The sequence below is a fragment of the Talpa occidentalis genome, unplaced genomic scaffold, assembly GCF_014898055.3.
Source record: "Talpa occidentalis isolate TD23 unplaced genomic scaffold, MPIMG_talOcc4v2.1 talOcc4.2, whole genome shotgun sequence".
Classification (NCBI taxonomy): Eukaryota; Metazoa; Chordata; class Mammalia; order Eulipotyphla; family Talpidae; genus Talpa; species Talpa occidentalis.
Genome location: NW_023602073.1, coordinates 140483993 through 140499086, shown reverse-complemented (window position 1 = coordinate 140499086; position 15094 = coordinate 140483993). Strand labels below are relative to the sequence as shown.

General features: G+C 46.9%; 1 protein-coding gene across 2 annotated transcripts in view; it reads right to left on the bottom strand.

Moving 5' to 3' along the window:
• SASH1 (SAM and SH3 domain containing 1) overlaps positions 1 to 15094 on the bottom strand; it is a 229628-nt gene that overhangs the window by 64672 nt on the left and 149862 nt on the right. For both annotated transcript variants that reach the window (XM_037520543.2, XM_037520542.2), the window contains exons 5-7: positions 4984 to 5024; positions 2753 to 2839; positions 216 to 328 (exon numbers count right to left, since the gene is read on the bottom strand). In XM_037520543.2, coding sequence (XP_037376440.1) covers positions 216 to 328; positions 2753 to 2839; positions 4984 to 5024 — 241 coding nt within the window. The remainder of the gene's footprint in view (positions 1 to 215; positions 329 to 2752; positions 2840 to 4983; positions 5025 to 15094) is intronic.

Sequence of the window (15094 nt, the reverse complement as noted above, 5' to 3'; positions counted from 1 at the left end):
TATAAGGTCACTCATTCCATTCACAAGGGCTCCACCCTCATGACCTAATCACCTCCCAAAGGCCCCACCTCCAAAGAACATTGCACTGGGCGTAAGGATTTAACGTGCAAACTGAGCAGGGGATATAAACATTGAGTCCATAGGATCCCCCAAACATTTTCAAGTGTAAGGAGGTCAAGAACTCACAAATGTAAGCCAAGTATCTGCACTCTTACCCTGGCCAGTGCTTCCTCAATGGTGATCATCTTTTCCTTGACCATCATCATCAGCTGAATCCGTTCCTCATCGCTCATGGTTATCTCACTTGCAACATAGCCCACATCTTCTCCTAGAGATTGAAGACAAAGAATAATGAGAATGAAAACCAGAAAGACAAAACAGAATGCCAACCTTGAGGGTTGCCACCTCGAGCCAGGGAAGGGCGGGTTTCAGGGCACAGCCAAGCACTGCACATTCTGGAAGGAGTGGTGGGAGCAGCAATGGATCACTCTTTAGGAAGCCACCAAGCCTGTTTGAGGGACACTGGCTCCAAGAACACATGGCTGTTTCTATAGAAGAAGTCCTTCAAATGACCAGTGCTTTCATGGTCGAGGGTATAAAAAACTGGGATGCAGGCCAGAGGTGTGGGAGGTGAAAGGGGTCATTAGAGATAGAGGGAAGCAGAACAGGCAGGTCCACTTAAATACACTGCTGAGATAGCAGTGAGAGAAACAGGAGAGGTCTGCTATGCCATGTGGGTAGCTCCCTAGCTGGGGATCGAACTCATGCCATAGTTATGACAGCACTGAGACTTAACCCCTAGGCCACCAGGGAGGCCCAGTGGGCAGGTTTTGGAGGAAGACTGAGAGGAGGAGCAGAGGATGTGCTAAAAGCCCAGCTAGTGTGGACCAGCACTGTAAGATGCCGCAGTTGAGCACCCGCTGTATCCTTCCATTTGAAATATGAACAAGAAGAACAGGAGTGTGAGGGAAACTTCTGCCATGCAAAGAGGTAAGGTGTCAGGGTTGGCAGCACAACCAAACCTACAGCCTGGGGAAACCCTCACTTTCCATCCAGCGAGTTGTTCTTGGGATAAGCGCAAGTAAATAAAATCACAGATGAGTCACAGGAAGGAAGGTACAACACATGCACACAGCACAAAGTCTCACTGTCGGAAACACGTGAGGGGACCCAACTTTCAACCCCAAGCTGAATGCAGCCAGAACTGCAGAGAGAAAGGGAGTGAGTGCCCTACCAGGTTCCTGAGAAATGTCTCCCTGCGCAGCAAAGAGGTCGCCATCGAGGCTAACCTGCACGAGCCACGCTGCTAGTGCGCCTTCCAAGGGGAGTGGCTGCAACGGCAGACTGGGCGAAGGCCCCCCTGGTCCCTCATCCTTCTCTTCTGCCCTCACCTACCTACGAGCTGCAGTGCCATCAGGCTGGTGGGTGGCAGCTTAATTTATCCTGGGTGGAGAGGTCAGCTGGGACTATGAGTGTGGCTGCCGAATCCGGGCCTGTATGAGTGGGTCCTGCCTCTGCATTTATGTGCCCCGTCTCCCTGTCTCATTTCCATTCTGTAATCAATCAGTCCAGAGACACCACTCAAGGTCCCCTCGACAGCTCATCTACTTGTATGGGAAGAATAATCAAGTGTGTGGAGTGAGGCGAAAAGTCTGGGGCTTGATTCATTTAACTGTCTGTGCCATCGCCATTGGTAGTTGGGGCGGGGGGAGCTGGCAGGGTTTAAAAAAATATCCACATCAGCTGGCCCATGGCAGCCTCCCTCCACCCTGCCCATTCCCTTTCTCCTGTTCTTTCTAAGTAAGACTTTGTTGGAATCCAAGGTTTACTCCCAATCACAGATGATCTGGGAGTGTCCCAAGAGGAAAAACTGGAAATGTTTAGGCATAACATCCTTAAAAACAGGACAACTTGGAAAAAATAACTGTCCTGAATGTTGCCAAGGCCCCAGGTGTGTTGGGGGGCTCCAGCTGCCGGTCCAGTTCGCTTTCCTTGTGTCCACATGGAGGGAGAACGGACAATCTGAACATGGTCGGACACTGGGATCTTGTAAAACAAAACAACTCGTGTCACTGGGGAAAAAACGAAAACCTTCCATGTGACGATAACCTCATTCAGCCCGACTGGAATCTGGAAATGGCTTTGTTTCCATTCCCTCTCTGGATGCTGGGGAAGCATAAATTATGTAACTGGGCCTCCCAGGGAGGGCATATTTACTTACTATATAAACAACAACAAAAGACACAGCCAGGAGTAGGCAGGATCCCTCACAAAGCAGCCCCGGCAAATTCCCATGATGTCAGACCATTAGACAGTTTCCAAGGCAACTGCCCCAGCACTGTCCCTGCCACAGAAAAGCATCACAAGTTCAGAAGACTGCAAAGGTCCCAAGTGGCCTTGCAGAGGGGCCCGGACTAACCATCGCCAAGACCCGTTCACGTTAAATCTCAGGGAGAAAAGATCTTTCTGGGGAAGAAACTGCAGATTGGGTCTCTGTTGTCAGAGCTACCAAAAGATAGACCTGCCAACGCTTCCCATTCTGTTGTCTTTGATTTAAAACACACACACACCACACACACACACACACACACACACGAACAAAGTCTTAAAGGAACCACAGAGATATGAGAAAAGTTGCACGTTTCACGGCCCGTGAGTGAGCACGGATGCAGCGAGCTCAGAGATGAGTGGCACTGGTTCTTAACACGCGAGCGCTCAAAGGGCTGACTGTCCGCTCTCCGGGTTCCAGTACCTTTTGAAGTCTGTCTCATTATGCCTTTCTGGTTCTTTCGGAAGTTCTGCCAGAAATACTTATTTTTCTTCTTCCAATCTCCTTTTCCTTTAAAAAAGAAAAGGCACAAGCAGTAAATTCATTAATCACAAAAGGAGTATCCTCTGCCTTATCATTTCAAAGCTGGTAAGAACACTTTGATTTCCCCAAAAGACAGTTTTTCTCTTTCAGTTTGTGAAAGACTAGGAAATGCCTATACAGTTGTTTAAAAGAAATGCAAATTTCCTAGGAAAGAGAAACAGTGCTTGGGTGAAGACAGGAAATACAGCAACATCAAAAAGTCAGGCAAAGCAGGCCTGCCTATGTTCACTTTGATGTTTGTTTAACTAGTGCGTCTCATTTGGCCTTGTCTTGCGGCATATTTTCCCTTTTGGTCTCAGCCACAATTATTTCAAACTGTAAGAAGTTTGTTCTGTTTCGTTGTTATTCTTGTTGATCTACCCTCGATTTGCCTGTTATCCCAGACTGAATCAAAGGAGCAGAATGGCTGCAGTGTCCTGGCCATTGTTGCCGATTCAAGGGTCTGGGGGACCGTCCTCGGGTGTGGGGTATCCTTGGCTCTAGCTATGGCTTGGCAGGGACATAAGACCCACCTCCCTGGCATTTGGGCACCTTGGTGACCTTCCAGCAGCTAACCTAGGGCATGGTGATGGGGAAAGCAGGCTGCTGTGCTGCCCCCAACCTCATCCCGGGCCCAGCTCTCAACCCCCATTCTTCCCAGCCTCCTCTGGGTGACTTTCAAAGACAACCAAACTACATTGCTAGAACTTGTTCTGAGTTCAAAACCCTATCTGATAGGGTTTTGAGCATCAATAACACTTAGAAAGCCTCTTAGAAAGCAAAGGAAAGGAGTGAGTAAGCCAACTGAACTGATAGCCGAGCCCTTGAATCCTCGGCCGTGGCAGTGACATCTGCTGTCACGCAGACGTGGAGTGCCCAGAGCCACAGCCTCATCACCCAGTGGTGTCTACTAGCTCCTCAGCCACTAGAAATGGGGTGCAGTGGAGGAGGTTCTGCTGGTTTCCACTGTCTAGACGGGTGGTGCCAGGCAATGCTGCCCAAAACAGACATGTGGGAACCCTGTCTGCAGGGCACCCAGGCTAGAAACAGCATCATTTGTCAAAACAAGATGCCCTCATTTGAGTTCTGACAGTGCCCGGAGCCCTGGGACTGAGCCAGTGCCAGGCAGCAGAGCTTCTCTCTGCACTCAAGACCCTGAAGCAGGTCTGACCAGTGCGCTGCCTTTGGGCTAAATACTCCACAATACCAGCCTGGAAAGGTTAAATCAGAAGGAGAATAATCACTCATTTGACCTTTCTCTTGGGCAATCCAGGGATAATGATGTATTTCTTTAATAGTAAGCTACCATTTTAGCATTTCTGACAGGGAGGTGCAGCTTAGTAAATAAAGGATAATAATGAATGCTAATTCAGCAGGCACTATATTCAGGCACTCGCTCATTGAATAACTGTAACGAATGCATAGGGCATTACTGCCCCATTTGGTGGATGGGTAAGTGGAGGCTCAGAGCAACAAGTGACTGGGCCAAGGTCCTAACTGTTTCATTGTCCTGACTATAGCACTCATGTACTCACTCACCCTTTGACCCAAGCCAAAAAGATGTTACGATTTCAAAGATAGATTTTATAATCAAGGAGACATAAAATCTATAATGCTTTAATTACATATAATCTTTCATTCAAAAATTTTCAAATTGAAGAATTTACTTTGAGGAGATGATTGGGTGGAGGCTCAAGGATTTTATTGGTAGCATCATTTCATGATTTCTTTGTGATGGAGAAAAAATTGGAACCAAATGTCCAGCAAAAAAGAAATTGCTTGATTAAATTATGGCACAAGAACATGAGGGGGTCTCACACAGACGTAAACATTTTAGTATAAAGAATACTCAGTCGTGTGGGAAAAAAATCACATTTAGTTGAAAACATTATAAAACAGTCTGGATAGTATGATCTCAATTATGGTTTTTCTTTTTTTTTTTTTTTTTTTAAGAAACCCACACAAATACAAACAGAAAGAGAAGAAAGTTATACATCACAATCTTAAGAGTGTTTATTTCTGAGTGGGAGGATTCTTTGTGGTTTTGTGTTTTTACATCTGTATGTGTTCTAGGAAGTCATACAAGGAAATAATTAATTCTAAATAATGAAACCAAGAAAGGTGGTACTGACCCACTGAGCCGTCTTCTGAGTTCGACTTATGAAGAGGATTCCTAGAAAAGAAAAAAACATGTCTGATTACCAGGAGCCTTGCCTTCCATGAGAACCCAAAATCTACCTAAGGAGCCTGATCCTGCATCCTCGGCCCGCGCACAGCTGAGACATCTTCATAAGGTATTCACCACTGGCCTTGTCGAGCCACCTGCTGCCTTTCTGGAAACCCACTTGTGGGCCATTTGTCAACATTTATTAAAGGCTCACTCCGGGGTAAGACCTACATTAAAGAAGGGGGATGATGATCTTCACCACATGATCACGGAGGCGCCTTCCAGGTCCGTGAATTAAGTAAAGCTCCTGTTGTGAAGAAGTCCCTCATGTGAATGGCAGCAAAAAGGCAGATAATCATAGAATAGAGAGACCTAGCACCTCAAAGCCCCCCAGACCAGCCAGCAGATAGTGTGGTCAACGGTGGAGGAAGGTAGGAGAGCCCCCAATAACAAGGATTGAGGCCCCAAACCGAGGGGACAGCAGGAGGTGGCCCTGCCACTGGCTCCTGCCAGGGAGCAAGTGCACCGCCATCTTGCTAGATCTGATGTTCAAAGAGAAACCAGAAATCTGCATTTCTGAGTTATTTTTTTGTCGAGGAAAGAAATTTGCATTTTTATATGTGAACCCCACATTTTTAAGGGATGGCAAATAAATCCTCGTTTCCTAAAATGAGCCCAAGTGAATCAATACAAGCCCGGACAGGAGGTTTGGCTGCACCTCCCCTCCCCAGGCGGTGGTTGTGATGGCTGCTGACACAGACGAGCCCTCAGGACGTGGGCTCAGTCTCACGCCAGCTCATGATGCTTTCTCTGGAAAATACACAGGCAGACACCAACTAAGAGCGAGAGGGCAGAGGAACCAAAGAAAGTGAAAATTGTTTCTCTCTAAAAGGAAGTAGGAGGGAGGCACAGTCTTTCATTTGGCAGTCAGGAGCCTCCAGGGCAAGTTCAAATCCAGGGCTAGCAGCCGAGGAAAGCCAGGAGAGGAGCCTGTGTCAGAACAGAGGCATGGAACTCAGGGCCTGGACACCCCAATCTTCCCGACAAGTTCATGCAGATGAAGACACTGGAGCAGGTGCCTGGGAAAAGACCCATTGGTGGAAGACAGAGGATGGAGGCCAAAACTGAGTTGCATGAAAAACTCAGGGCAAGAGAAGCAAATAGCCACATTATCTATTGGGTTCTTCTGTTTACATGGCAGGTTAAAAGGAATTACAGAATTTGAGGTGACCAAAGAGAGGGGGAAGGGGCTCTCTCTCATACAGCATTTTGTGGAAGTTGTTGCTCTCCTGCACAGTGGCCTGGGTGCCGGCTGCTGCAGGCAGTCCTGTGAGAACAGCAGGCCCAGGCCCTTCCTGCACCCCACACCGCAAGTCTGAGAGAAGAGCCAGGACTAGCAGGAAAATCGACGGTAAATGAGGACACAGAGCAGGTGCTAAGAACACAAAGCGGGGAGCTATCCAGGCTGCTGAGGACAAATGCTAGATTTGAAGTCCGGTTCTCTCCCCTCACCACTAGGCTCTGGGCACAGAAAACATCAGGCAAATCCACTGTGCCAAGATTTAGCTTCCAAAACGTGCGGTCCTCTGTCCTATTTACATAAAATGTGCGCACCTAAACATATGCTTGTAAGGTGTCTACGAAACAGCCATTCAGAATTTTCGTTTATTCAGAAAAATGTATTTAGCTCACACCAGCATACTTACCGATGCTAACGCTACTGACAGTCGGGTACAGGGGTGGTTATGAAGAAACAGGCTCCCAGCATGGGGAGGAGCAAACACCAGTCAAGAAGTTCTGGGTGCGAAGGAGAAGGAACAGCAGGAGGAGGAGGATGGGAAAGCAGGGAGGAAATGAGGACAAGGAGGAGGGGGAAGTAGAAGAGGAGAAAGAATAGGAAGTGGAGGAAGCAGAGGAAGGGAAGACGGGCAGGAGGAGCGGAGGCAGGAGAGGAGGAGGGTAGCAGCAGCGTGCACCAACCTCCGGGCCACGAAAACACACCTGAGGTAAAAGAGCAGCAGGTGGCCAACGAGAGCTGGTGACTGGACTGGGAATTAAAGTAGAAAATCCTTCGAAAATAACATTTAAGCTAAGGTTTGAATTCTTCAGTTTTGTTTTTTTGATTTTTGCTCTGCTACATTTTGAGCTCAAGGTCATCAGCCAAAGTTCTTCACCAGCCCTGACACGCCAGCATCTGAGCACGCGTCCTGCAGGCGCCGCACGCAGCAAAGGAAGCTTCGCATGTATTTCTTCAGGCACTCTAAGGACTAGGAAAATCTTGACCTAAGTGCTAAGGACCAAATATATGCAATATCCCTAACCCATGATGACCTACTTAACTGCATAGTAAACCAAAGAATATACACATAAATATTTACTTTTTCTTTTTTTTTAAAGATTTATTTTATTTATATAAGAGCTAGGGTACAGGCCAGATGTGCAGGAGGGTGAGAGGATTCACCAGAGACAGAATGGGGAGCAGAACAGGCAGACTGATGAAGTACACTGCTGAGGGGAGCAGCAGGCGAGACAGGAGGGGTCTGCTGCACCATGAGGGATTCTTGCCACTGGTTGGGATCGAACCTGCACTGCAGAGGCTGCGGACAACTTCACAGCGCTGTGCTCAACCACCTGCGCCAGCAGGGAGGCCCCTTTTTACTTTTTCTAAAAGAAATGTTCCCATGGGGAAATAGTCTAAAGAAGCATTAACTTTCTTTAGCCCTTTGTGATTGATAGTGATCTACTTTATTGTATTTTACCCATCATTTAATCTAATTCCATTTTACAGGAAACAGTGTTGCTGGGAAGCTGAGGCGGTGGGAAGTGGACTAGGGACTAGGGGTGCTGCCGAGTAGCTGGGACCACTGGCCCTTGTCTTTCCGGGGTCTGTCTGACTTGTGCTATCAGACAAAACATACACAAAATTGTCACAATTCTATTCTAGAAAAAAGTCAAAGCCTCATTTCTATTTTTCCAATGCATTTTTCATTCTTTCTGACAAACAGGAACATATAAAAATACTCCAGAATCCACACTGCAGAAAAAGGTAAGTTCTCACTAATACATAATCATCACAACATGTAATTGTCTTGTCCTCTATACAGTTTAGCCACGTACTTTTTAAATTTTTATCTCCTTCAGATTAGCACACATTTTGGGTAATTTATCCTCAGGCTTGCAACGCTGCTCTTTCTGTTACATAAGAGCGACCATCATCTCCTGCATTTCCCTGGGCCATCAGCAGATGGCACTGTCGCTTCTTTATTCATGGTGCTGCGCCACGTGTGGATTTTATATTTTTAATTTCACGAGTTCACAATATAGATACTGGCCAAAGAATAGCAAGCCAATGTTTCATAAGCATGAGGCTCCCCAACTCATCAATTTGCAAAGGGGGAAAATGACACCATATGAAGTTTAATTTGGATGCAGTGAATTGTCCCCGCAAACAGGCTGGCAGGGCAGCGATGCGAAATGCCATCTCCTTCTCTCCTTGAGACTGATTATAAAATTCATCCAGCAGGAGCAAAAATCAATGATGTAACCAAATTCCAAATTTGGATGGCAGCAGGTGGAAAGGGTCATTTACTGATCTCCTGGTGGAAGAAATTAATGCTCAGAAGATAGTTCCGAAGAGACCTCCTGGTAATACATCCTTCTCCAGCCAGACGCTGCAGGCCTGAAAATGGCAGCGCTGGAAAGCAGGTCCTGAGCCTCCACACCCACTGCTGTCCTTGTCAACAGGGCAAAAAAAAGGGGGGTGGGGACAGGAGCTTCATCGTGGATTTGTTTGACCGGGAAATCGTAATTAACATGTTGCCCCTTTGTATTAAAGTATGTAATAATCACACAATTTTCCATCTTGCTTGAACTCAGTCTTCCTAAGTACCTTTTTTATTTCAGCAATAACTACTATTTGACCCCTAAACTGCTTCCCTGCAGGCCAAATTCACTTAAGAAAATTCATAAGCAATTTTAGGAACAGTATCTCTAGAGCTGAACTAATTCTTTTCATCCCACCTCCGTCTTCAGCAAATTCTTCGGTCAATTGTTTCAGGCCTTCATTTCCACTCTTTGGCTCATCCATGCTTTATTTCACGCAAATACTCAGCTCCCAAGATGAGTCTGGTAACCTTTGGGACCCTCAGGACAGAGGGAAATAAGACCTCTGTTCCCTTGGAGCGAGGATGGGGACAGAAGCAGAGGGTGGGGGTGCAGGTGGGTTACAGAGAAGACCTTCCTGCAGAGGAGGCAGCTAAGCAGAGACCTGACTGACCAGCTGGCAGGCTCTGTACTCCCCGCCTGACGAGGGTCAGTGCAGGCTCCACCCCGTGTGTCAAGTTTAATGCACAGTGCACCTCTCTGTGGAGGATGTTCAGGAGATAATTGGATATTGAGTCCAGAGTTCAGAGGAGAAATAGGAATTTGGAAGCCACTTGTCTACTTAAAGCTGGGAGACCAATAAGCACTAAGAAGTGAAGGCTGAGTCTCGGGGAGCTCCAAGTTTTAGGGGTCAGGTAAAACAGGCGATTGGACATATTAGAAGGAAAGGTCGGGCAAGAAGGAAAGCCAGGGGGTGTAGCTTTTGCCCTTTCCTGGCTACAGTAGCATGGAAATTGGTTTTACGCAAGTTGTATTGTTTTCTCAAATGCCACACAGGGTAAATTTTAGATTGCTCTATTTTCTTCTCTATTAAGTCTACTGCTTCACAGCAGAGATACTCCTAAGACCTGGAAGAACAAACGTTCAAATGAATTCTTTCGATCTGTAGAGAATCCCACCTTTTCAAGAGAATACTCGGCCAGTGCTCATCAGAGTAGATGCTCACCGGCTGTGGCTGAGGCCATGGTGGGGTCAAAGCCTTATCTCTACGGGGTACAAAGCCTCCTCCACTTCACTATCCAGTGTTTCATTTACATAAGAGAAATTCATATTATATACTGGCCTTGAAAATTACTGGGATAGGAAAACAGGGGGAGATAGAGCACGTTTTCAACCGCAGATCTGAACATAGTTCCTGGGTTTATAAGAACCAAGGATCTCAGGAACACTTCTCAGTTTGCTGTGGTGCTACTGCCCCATCCTCTTGTCTGCTTGTCCAAGGAAAGAAAAGGAAACAATTTGGCCCAAACTCTTTTTTTCTTCTTCCGTCTAGTTATATACAAATAGACCCTGGGGCCTCCAGGCAAGACAACTCAACTCTGTCCCATTGTTCTGTACTTGGCCTGCACTCCAGATAAGTGTAATGAATTCCCAGGCATCAAGGAGTCCCCAAAACTCACTTCAGATTTTCATTCTGATGGATTTTCCAGAAACTTCATTATAACCAAACCAAACAAAAAAAAAAAAAAAGGAAAAAAAGGAAAAACTGTCTTCACCTAATTTCTAGAAGGGAACATGTGTTATAGTTTACTAAAAAACCTGCATTGGCAAGATTTTTAAGGTTCCTTTATCTTGAGTCTCCGGAAATACATTTCTTCTTCAGTGTCTTTCCTGCTGAATTTTGATCGGGGCTTCTTCAGTGTCTGGAATCCTTCCTGTGTCATTCCGGGCCTGCCAAGGCCATCCCTAAAGCCAGTAGCACTTTTGTGGACTGAGACATCTGTGCTGGGTCTGCAGAGTACGGGGGGTTGAGGGAGAGGCGAAGGGGGGATTCTTCTTTTTCTTATTATTCATCCTACCTGACATTCATATCTCGCTTCTTCAGTCAGAGCTCATTTTGTATAAAATAGGTAGTTCCCTAATTTGATATTTCTTATTACCCTCTGGAACGAATGTCCTCTATTGAATAAAAGTAATTATGAAAGACTATTTAGCGCACACTACTTACTGTCATAAAAATTCAAGAGTGACCCTTTCCCTGGTCACCCGGCCAGGGCTCAGGTGAAACAAGAAGGAATCAGGAGTCCTGCGTAGGAGGTGCTCATTCAGGGAGCAGGAAGCCTCCTGAAACCCTGCCCCCATGCACCCCTTGCTGTTATTCTACACGGGCTTCTTCCCGGCCATTTCCACCTGGATTTACAACATGGGACACAAGTCAGCTTGCGCACTCACTGGTGGCATCTTGTCATTCTGGTCAACGAAAGTACTAGCTGCATTCAGGTCTTTTCTTTTATTACAGTCTAACCCCAGCCTGTACTTTCTGGCTTGTGTCACGAGGTCACCCTCATAAATGATGGAGGAAGATATAGGAGGACCAAATCCAAGGCACAGGGACAGGCAAAGTGCTCCCTCGGGAGCCAGCAACTCTGGATCGTGCTGTGGGATCATTCTGCCTTCCCTTCTAAGGTGAGGTTGGGTTGACAGCAATAGTAGCCCCCCTCATGGGCTATTAGGAGAATTACAGGAGATGCTGAATGCAAACTGCTTAGCACCCTGCTTGGCCCCTGGGAAGCTCCACAAACACGACCTCATGTAGCCATTCACTGGAGCAGGACGCCCCCAACCTCGCCGCAGCAAGCACGGCCACATCACATCTGCTGTGCTAACCCACAGCAGCGTCCAAATCACCAGGCTCCTTCTTTTTAGCATTCTAACGAACATTAGCTTCCCTCAAATAATTTGGAAGCAGGAGAAATTCCTTTTCCTCCTCTCAATTGCCCTTTTTATAAGCAATTCATGCCTTTCTTGGAATTAAGAAAATGCAGTGATTGAAGAGGGGGTCAATAGCTTTTTAATCATTTTTCCAGCATCATCTTATTCCCATTTGCCTACATCCTATTATACCAACTTAGTTTATTGTGTACAGCACCACTAAATAAATTGTTAATGCCGAAGAGCTTTGTAACATGGGTGCCACTCCTGACAATGGGCTTGGGTCCATCAACCATGGAGTATTAAGTCTCCAAAAGAAATGGCAGGTCCTTCAGGGTTACTAAGTGTGGATACCACCAGATCCTTCATTCTGACTGGAAGCACCTCTTACCACACAATGCAAATTCTCACATCTGGAAAGTGAAGAAAGGACATCTGGAAAGTTGAAATTTCCAGTCTTGAGTTTTGACATTTTCAACTGCCCCACATCCCCTTTATAATATCTTTAATTCAAAGCTCCCATAAGAATTACTTTAGGTAGTCTAGCCCGCCCATACGAGATATCACAAGAGGAGTATCTTAAAAAAAAGAAAGATACAGTCCACCGAGACATGCAACTTTATTTCTATGACAACCATTCTTGTTCTCCTCCTCAATCCCCACTAATTAAATGGATGGTCTAGTGTCTAAACATGATCTTTTCTGCTGCAAATCAAGCCTCTCTTTTTAAATGTTAATGTCTTTGAAATTGTTGAGATGGACGTAATGGTTCTTGTTCCTCTTCTCAACGGCACTTTGCAAAAGCAATCTATGTTTTTCTTAAAATTCAAAGCACAAACACCAATAACTAAACGTGCTATAAAAAATTGTGTGGGCAGGTGACTGGTATCTAGACAACAAGCGTGTTAATGAGAATGTCTTCCTGAGACCCAAGCCGGGAAGTGGCCCAGCACAAGGGCTCACATGTGGATATGGGTGTCTAGCACGTGTGTTCAAAGTCAGCTCCACCAACTAGAAACTATGGACAAGTTACTTAGTTCCACTGACTCTTCAGTTTCCTGCTTTCCAAAGCAGAGATAACATGACCTACCAGGTAGATTTTCTAGACATTTCCATGAGTTATGCCATGCATGGGATTTACAATATGCCTGCACGTGTGAATCAGCCCCAACAAAGAGCAAGCAGCCAAGACGGCCGCCATGTCCTCAGCCAGCTCTCCCTCCAGTCTCAGTCCTTAGAAGGTGCTTCAGCTCCTCTGCATGCAAGGCGTTTGTTCCCTGTACCTTGGGGGTGGCCAACCAACTCTCCAGGCCAAGGACAGGTTCCTCTCCTGCTGAATTTGAAAATCCTCCACAAAGATGCATTGAAAGAGACTTGTGTTCTCATTCACTAATGGGTAACTTGTACCGAAAGTTAATGACACAGGGCACTGGCAGCAGTTTAAGAGTTTTCAGCCTGAAATGCCGCCAGATGCCAACTCCCCACAATGGAGGCCTGTGGCCTGGCAGCACCCGGGCCAGGTCTGTATGGGTGAAGAGCTGGACACACCCGCGGATGCGGGCCTGGTACAGAGAGAACCCAATCTAGGACGACACCCAGTCCTCTCCCAGGCTCCCCAACCCTCTCAGTGAGACTCTCCTCTTCATCCAGGCCAGGTTTTGCTTCCTTTGAGGCCTTCTGTGGGTCTGAACTAAGTTGTTAAAAGGGTACTGCATGGGTGTCAGATTGGAAGCTGATGACACTCCAGAAAGTTAACAGCACTGAGAAGTTACAAATGCCTGCCTGTTCCAGTTTGGTAACTAATCTTCAGAATAGCCCCATGGCACACTAGTGGGAACGTAATAATATTTTTACTGCAAGTTCATATAAAAAGGCATCAGTAATTGACCAGTCTCATATGAAAACCACCATTGGTGGCTCATGTTTGGTGCTTGTTGTCTGGTGAACACGATGAGGCCTGTGCAGCCCCATGAGGGACAATGCACGCAGCAACGGCCACCCCCTACCCCAAGGAGTTCACAGTGTGATTGGATTATACGGAGGCGTGGCAAGACAGGGATGGTCAAGCGAATGGTTGGAGCAGGCAAGGTCAGTCACCTGCATTTCTATGTCCATTCTCATCGCCTTTCTTACTAAGAGAGCCCTGCTCTGTGTGGGTGGCAATGCCTCCAGTGAAAACACACACCCCACACTCCTCTGTAGCTCTTGGAGGCCAGGGTGTCAGCCTTCTGGGGTCACTGGCCCTTTCATGACACACAGAACCACCTTGATTTTCACATGCCATTTGCCCTTTATCCTTTGCCCTTGTGCCGCCTGAAATACGGTCACGAGGCCCTGCAGTTGTCGTTATCTTAAGGAAGAGAGCTACACCCATGATGGGGGAGGAGAGGCAGCCATTGTCTTGAGCAGCTGTACCAGACCTGGAACATCGGACCCCGAGGCTCCTGGCTCTATAGGAAAAATATGCCTCCTTTGGCCTCAGTTTCAGTTACGTGCAATTGAATAGTAGCCAAACCGATTCAGTGATTTCGGAAAATGACCAGCTTCTGGAAAGCGCTGTGCAAGGTTTACCAGGCACAGTCACATGAATCTCATCATACCTGAGGCTCACAGAAGCCCTGACAAGGACTAGTGCATCCCACAGAAGAGCAGAGGCCCAGAGTCCTTGTAAGTGACCTGTCCAGTTGTAAGCCACAGAGCTGGGGTCACACTCGAAACTGGTGACACGCAGACAAGACTCTTCCTCTTGCGCCTGCTGTGAGGAGCGAGGGTTTGCCTGGGGAGCCCATCCAGTGTCAGGCCGGGCTGCTGAGACCCGAGGGCCGAGGACATGGCAGGGAGCAGATTCCGTGATGGCTGGCCGCTTAACATTGCCACTTGGGCCTTGGCATAGGCAGCCACGTGTTAACTCCGAATTTTGCTGTTTCCTCAATAGGTATACAACTTAAAAAGAGAGAAGGCCTGGAACTTCTTCTGTTGGTTCTGGTTTGGGTGTAACCAGTGAAAATGAATGTCTCCACTTGATGGTCTCAATGTGAATTTTAAATTTTATAGAAGAAGAATTATTACATGACTGTCAAAAGCAATATAAAACAGTCGTTTTGATCACAGAAGCCAGTTTTTATATAAAATGAGGGGAAAACTGTAAGCAGCTTGGCATACATTTTTTTAATGGTGCTACTTATTCTGTACATGGAGCAAAATGATTCTGCCCTTGATTACCTCTTGGGCAGTCCTGTGTATGTGTAATAAACACGGGTTCAAGAAAGGCTTCTCTGCAAGGAAAGGTGGCTGCGTGTGGCTGGGCCGTGAGCAGGTTCCATTTGGCTATCAGTCTGCGTGACGCCGACCAGCTCTCGAAGGGTGTGGAAATGGCCTGACACTCCCACTGGTCCAAGGTCCTTTATCCCAGGGGGGGCTGGCGTTGGGGACGCATTCTGATCAAATCTGCATGAACCTGCAGGGAAAGCGCTGGTCCTACCAGCCGCAGCCATAGGGTGGGGGAAAGGAAAGGGGAGGTGGGAGAAAAAGAGGCTCCATTC